Consider the following 6,207-nt stretch of genomic DNA (forward strand, 5'->3'; position numbering starts at 1 on the left):
AAACCCGTTCATCCCTTCATGACCCTGTTGCACTATAACTTCACTAAAAACCACTACCTTTAGCTCAACACTGATCTCCACTGAGCTAAAAAAGCCTGCAAAAACAGGCCACAGTTTGAAATCTTCACGTAACAGAATTTGAGAGTGCAGCAGCTTTCCCTAAAGAAAAAAAAAAAGCTTTACACGCTCATTGGAATTTCTGTTTGACTTCCAGCTCCCAAAGCATCAAAATGCAATACAGAATCCAGAGTTCTTAAACACCTGGCATCAAAATTGCAAAACTACTTACCACAGAGGCACTTGCTCCTCAGTGAGACAGTGCTTTCAAATCCAGCTTAACAAGCTTTTCCTCCTCTCGTTAGCTTTAAGCTTCTATTATAGGGATTCCTTGAAGCTTACATCGCAGAGCATGTGAATAAAGTACCTTCTGCCTTGGCTAACACTTAACTATCATATGCACAGCATAAAGAGTGGTAAAGAACAAAAGATGATGATGCATTAAACACTCCTGAAGAAGAACTTCTGGAGTACGTGTCATCTCACAAACATGTCACAGCCCTCACAAGTTGCTCTGCAGCTCCCTCTCTCTGAGCATAGGGTGCCCTTCCCAATATGCCAAATGCTGGTTCTCTTTCTGGAGCATTGGCTGAAAATACACTTGGGAATGAAGTGTAAAAGTAGCCTCGAGCATAACTTGTGGTGAGCTTCTAATAACTGATGACACAGATGACAGACAGCTTTTGCTGGTGAATGCTCAGCCCTTACACGTCACATACCTACACATACACTCATCGTACCCAAGATAAAAGAGGGAATAAAAGACAAATGGGATTCTTTCATCCCCTCCACTGACAGATATTTATTTATCCTTCTCCAGCCAGGAGCACCTGAGGCAGGGACAGGAAACAGAGGGAAACTACTAAAATAAAATCCCTTTGCCAGCTCATTTTGAATAACTGCCAGTCCACACTCCTCTGACTCATCTCTTTCAGGTAACGACTAACCACCAAAAGCAACAGGTAGAGCCTATAGATAGGCACTAGTAGATTTCCTGCCTGTTTTCCTCTCTTAATGCTACATTCTTCAGGTCAGTGCACTTCAGTACATCTCCTCGCGTGGTCCCGCATTAGCACTGTTAGGAACCTGAATTTCAACATGATAGGACTCTGTTGGGACTACCTTTACCAGCAGCTTTTCAATTCTGCCAAGAAGCCAGGATAGATTGGAACAAAGGTCACTGGGCATTTTCATCTCAGAATGAAACATCATCAGAACAGAACCATCCCAAAAGTTTAGGCTCTTGCTCAGCACTTCTGCCTTCACTTGCCCTCTCTCATACTTCGCAGGAAGCAATGTATGGCTTCTCACTGGTAACACAGGCCTAAGAAGCAACCATCCCAAGGCCAATGTTTCAAAGACACAAAGCAAGTGTGTTCTTCACCTACTCAGGAGGAGAGACTCTGACTAATTGGCTGTCTCTTATGCTGAGAACAAAAAGCATTCTGCTTCCAGGCTCTCACCTGACTTGTGCAAATTGATGGATCGCAGGTTGGGGAACAGCCTTGCTAGGGAATCTTCCGACTCTTCAATGGTGGTGATGTTGTTGTTAGCCAGAATAAGCGTGTCCAAGGATGGAAACATAATTCCCAGTTTTCGAATTTCAGTCCAGTCTTGAAGATTATTGTCAGTTATGTGGAGTAATTTGAGAGACTGACAGCAAACTGGAGAACAAGACACTGTTTCATAGTCATTAAGGCACAGGAAGAGCTCCTCCAAGCTGCACAGAAGAAAAAAGGTTGTATCATCATCTCAACATACCTTCAGAAACAGCTACCATCTTGGGCACAGGGATATGCATACATGATTTTAACACACTCTTCTGTAATGGCTCTTATGTGATTTGAAACCTTGACATAGAGAAGACCTTCGAGCACTCCAAATAGAGTGTTTTAACTATGTCTCTGCTCCCATCTGTAAACTTCCTCCACAGATAAAAAATACTTCTAAGTGTTCCCCTACCCTCCCTGTATTAGCTGTGTAACACCTTGCTCAGGGTGGTGTTCCACATTTGTGCCCAACAAGCAACCAACCCAACTCCAATGGTAATTGCTACCTGCTCTCAATATTCAGCACTTAATTAAATAAGTGTCTTTATGCCTCACAAATGACCCTTTTCTCCCCGCATCACTGGTTCTGCCAAAGATTCCCATTAAAGAAAGAACAGGTCCCAGTAAGTTTGCAGACAACTAAAACTAGCTCCCCTAATTCCAGGGAAGCATATGTTAGCCACACAGGATACACTGCTGTCATCTGTTTACAAAGCTGTATGAAGAGGAATCTCTTATCAAAATGAAGCCACTGAGGACATTCGGGGAAACAGAACGCCACTGTCAAGGTGGACCATGGCCAAGCCACATAAATCAACACTTTTGCAGAGAAAAGCACGATGAAATATTACTTGACAAGTGGCCAGACCCTCAGACTTATATCCCATTCAAAAGCTATTAGTACAGGTATGCACTGCACCATTCATTCTGCAGTGACTCAGAGGAAAGCATGTCACCTCCTACATTGTCAGGGTGATTATCCATCTTTGGTACCTAGATTTGGACAAGAAGCCTCGGGCTTTGCAGTGCCACACAAGTTCAACTTTTAAGACAATGTAAAGCATTCCCCCAGCCACTTCCCCAGTTCCCAAAGGAAAAAAAAAAACATTCCTTTTTCTCTATCGATCACATTTGCATCCTCACACCCCTCTCATCCCTGTGATTTGATAAGACAGCCTTGACCTGTGTGCAGGCAAGCACCCCTTTCTACACCCAACTCCCCATGCTTACTCTGGTAATTCCTGCAGGATTGTGTGGACTGTTTCCCAGGAAGCTTTGCTGTTGTTGAGCACAAGTTTGCGAACACCAGCGAAAGACCCAGCGCACCTTCTCTCTAAAACGGACAAACTGAGAGGGTTGGAACTCAAGTTTAGAAACTCCAAGTGGGGAACGTTGGACACAATTTTACTGACCTAAGTGAGAAGGGGAAAAAAAAAAAAAGAGAAAGAAAGAAAAGCTTATCAGACAGTAATCAGACCTCATGCAATAATATCCTGTCCCTAAGAGGGGGTCCTTCAGAATCACCACAATCCAAAGAAAGGATACGAGGAAAAAAATAAGGCTTCTGAAGAACTACCCACAATTCATACTCCAGCTATTCACTGATCTAGATGAATTTGTTAATTGCTCGTTCACCTCAACAATTCATTTAATTACACTCTCCAAGCAGCTTGATAAGAGACAGCCAGCCTCTTGGGAGAGGTCATAAAATTCACCTCGACTCCAAGCTTAAGCAGCAGCATGTTGCAGGAGCCAGCACACTGTACCCCTCTTTTAGCAGGGAGGCAATAGGCATGTCTCTTGAGTTCATGGCCAAAACTGACCATGTGTTCAACTTTCCACTGCTCCCCACTAGCCACAAACCTCACCATTTCACCCAACATAAAAGACAGATAGAAGCTCACTGTACACATACAATTAATTCCTTATTTGATTCCTTTAATAATTATTATTAATTCCTTTAAATTATTAATTTCTTATTCTGATTTGATACTCTGAAAACATCAGCTTTCTGACAATCAGTCCAGACATTCAGGTAACCCTGCCTGGGGCTTTCTTTTTGTGTGTAGAGATGTGCACCTGAGGGCAAAGTAGAAGAAAGGTACAGGAGAAAGATCAAGAAAGAGAAAGAAAAGCCAGAGATGAAGACTGTACAGCTCTGGAGTGCAGGATATAGAACAGATGGTGTGATTGGGGTAGGTGCTGACCTAGATACCACCAATACACAGAAAGATATGAGAACAGGTTTAGATGATCAATCTGTAGTCACCTAGTAATGATTAAGTGAACAGAACAGCCAGGCAGCCTCAATTTGTAAAGATCACATCACATCAATCCAATTTTCCTCTTCGACTGGATAACTGATTCAGTGGGAGGCAGTATAAGGGAATGACAGCTTCTGATGCCATCCACACACCAGTCACATAGGCAAACTGGGGACTTACAGAGCCTGGGATGTCACTGTAAATTAAGAGTTCAATACAAAGCCAGCAGACATACCAAGGCAGTGTTCTAGAAGAATGCTACTTCTTATGCTTTCGATGACCAGAATAATTGGATGCTATGTATTTTCTTAATCTGCAGGCAATACTAAGGTGGGAAAGGCTGCTGTCACATTGCAGTACAAGGCTAGAGGCCACAGCAAAGCCAGCTGAAACCCATAAGATGGAAGTTCCATTTAAAGACTCCTTGCTGTACAGGGTAGCCTGAGCAGACTGAACAAACAGCAGGGTGCGAGGCATGCAGTTGGCGAGTGACAAGTGTGAGTGTAGCTCTCCCAGCTGCTTACCAGATGTGAAGCCAGCCCCACTGAGACTAAGCCAGGACAGGGAGCAGAGAGGCATCACCTCATTACTGTAGGAGGGGACCTTTCAAGGTCAGAATACAACAAGCCAGGAGACACCATCCCAGTTTTAAGCAGATACACCCTCAATACATAGCCATCTTCCCTGGCTCTAATTTCAACAGACAAGCTTAAGATGTCTCTCCCATCCACCGAGCTAATCCCTTTTAGGCTAACAACGAAATAACAGGAACAGGGAAGCCCATCCCATTTCTGACTTTGCAACCCCCACGCCAGAGCTGGGACATTTCTGCAAACACTGTGTTCACTACCTGTTTGAAGACATAGGAGCTTGATGCAACAGAAACACGGGGTAAGTTTTATGTTGCACCTCCTACCCTTTTCCACATATTCCCAACAATAAACGCTAATATAAAAGCAGAGCAAAGGCCAGTGAAGAACTGTTAAAAACACCTGAACAGATTGTGCTTGTTTTACTCATATTACATTGCACTTATCTAGTGTATTTCATCCAAGTGCTTCAGAAGATTTTACAATAGCATTTAGCATTAATTAATAAGGCCTCAAATATATCCTTTGAGGTAAATGTTATTAAACCTGTTCTGCAGATAGGGAAACAAAAGCAGAGATAGAATAAATACCCTGCCCAGAATCACAGAACTGGAGGTAAAGCTGGGAATCAACTGCCATTACTCAGACCTCCTCGGTTCTTAAGTTAAAACTGCACTGCTCATTAACTTCTTGACATGAGAAGTGTCAGTTCTGGTGCTTTGCACAATAAAAAAATATATGTATTTGTCACCCACAGGCCAAGATTGTACATCATGAGGTAAATGGAGTGAAGTGCCCAAATGGATTAACTTCATCACATTTATTGCTCTGTTGTTGTCAAAGTAAATAAGCATCAGCTTCAAAGATAAGAAAGACACAAAAAATGGAAAGATCTCTCTCCTTTAAATGAATGAAGTACTCTTATAACCTGCAAGGCATCTGCAGTCATAGTAATAGCCATCAAAGTTATTCAGAAAGATGCAGGTGTAACCATTTTACCTCATGCCAGTCTTCCAGTTTATTGTCAGAAAGATCTAGCTCAGACACATGAGCACAGAAGGCGGCGATTTCATTCTCATCCCCTGCACAGGTGATACCACAGCTGTTCAGTACTAGCACGCTTGGAAGGTTGAGGCGATCTGAAACAGGGAGGGAAAAAAAGATGCCTTGTGGTCAGCATTGCATCACTTAGTTACAGCAGGTAATAACAAGCACAAACATGGCATTCAGCAAAAGATCTAGCGGTAATTTCACAATTTACACATATTTAAGGATCTCAGGATAAACATAGATTTTATGACAAGTGACTGACACCACACAAGAAATCTTTCTGTCTCTAAACTGGAAGTACCACTCAGTATCAGTGCTCTTCCGTTACCACACATGTTTCTGTCCACACCACAGCGAGGATGGGCCAATCCTTTGTAGTTTACAGTATCTCTCACATCAGTTTTTGCCAGAACTTATGCTCTTCCCCACGCATCTGCTACTGCAAATAGAATACAGGACTAGGTGGACCCTTTCTAACAAGGTAGAACATTTAGCATTCTTACACCCTGGAAAAACATAGGTCTATACTCTGCCTTTTACGTTTCTGCTTTGGTTTTGCTCTAGTTCCTTCTCATGGATCACAATCACAGCCTGATTTACTACCACCAAAACATGACAAAGTTAAAATCTGTGGACTTCTAACAAGAAACCATTTCAACACAAAAAACACACATTTAGGCAAGACAAGCCAGCAGT

At 42.6% G+C, this 6,207-nt stretch overlaps 1 protein-coding gene across 1 annotated transcript in view; it reads right to left on the reverse strand.

Annotated features, from left to right (window-relative positions):
* The window catches only part of TBCEL (tubulin folding cofactor E like), a 15,894-nt gene that overhangs the window by 7,649 nt on the left and 2,038 nt on the right, over window positions 1-6,207 (reverse strand). The window contains exons 3-5 of the mRNA XM_010171270.2: window positions 5,461-5,600; window positions 2,838-3,019; window positions 1,521-1,777 (exon numbers count right to left, since the gene is read on the reverse strand). Of these exons, the coding sequence (XP_010169572.1) occupies window positions 1,521-1,777; window positions 2,838-3,019; window positions 5,461-5,600 (579 nt within the window). The remainder of the gene's footprint in view (window positions 1-1,520; window positions 1,778-2,837; window positions 3,020-5,460; window positions 5,601-6,207) is intronic.

The sequence above is a fragment of the Antrostomus carolinensis genome, unplaced genomic scaffold (genome assembly GCF_000700745.2).
Source record: "Antrostomus carolinensis isolate BGI_N321 unplaced genomic scaffold, ASM70074v2 scaffold19047, whole genome shotgun sequence".
NCBI lineage: Eukaryota > Metazoa > Chordata > Aves > Caprimulgiformes > Caprimulgidae > Antrostomus > Antrostomus carolinensis.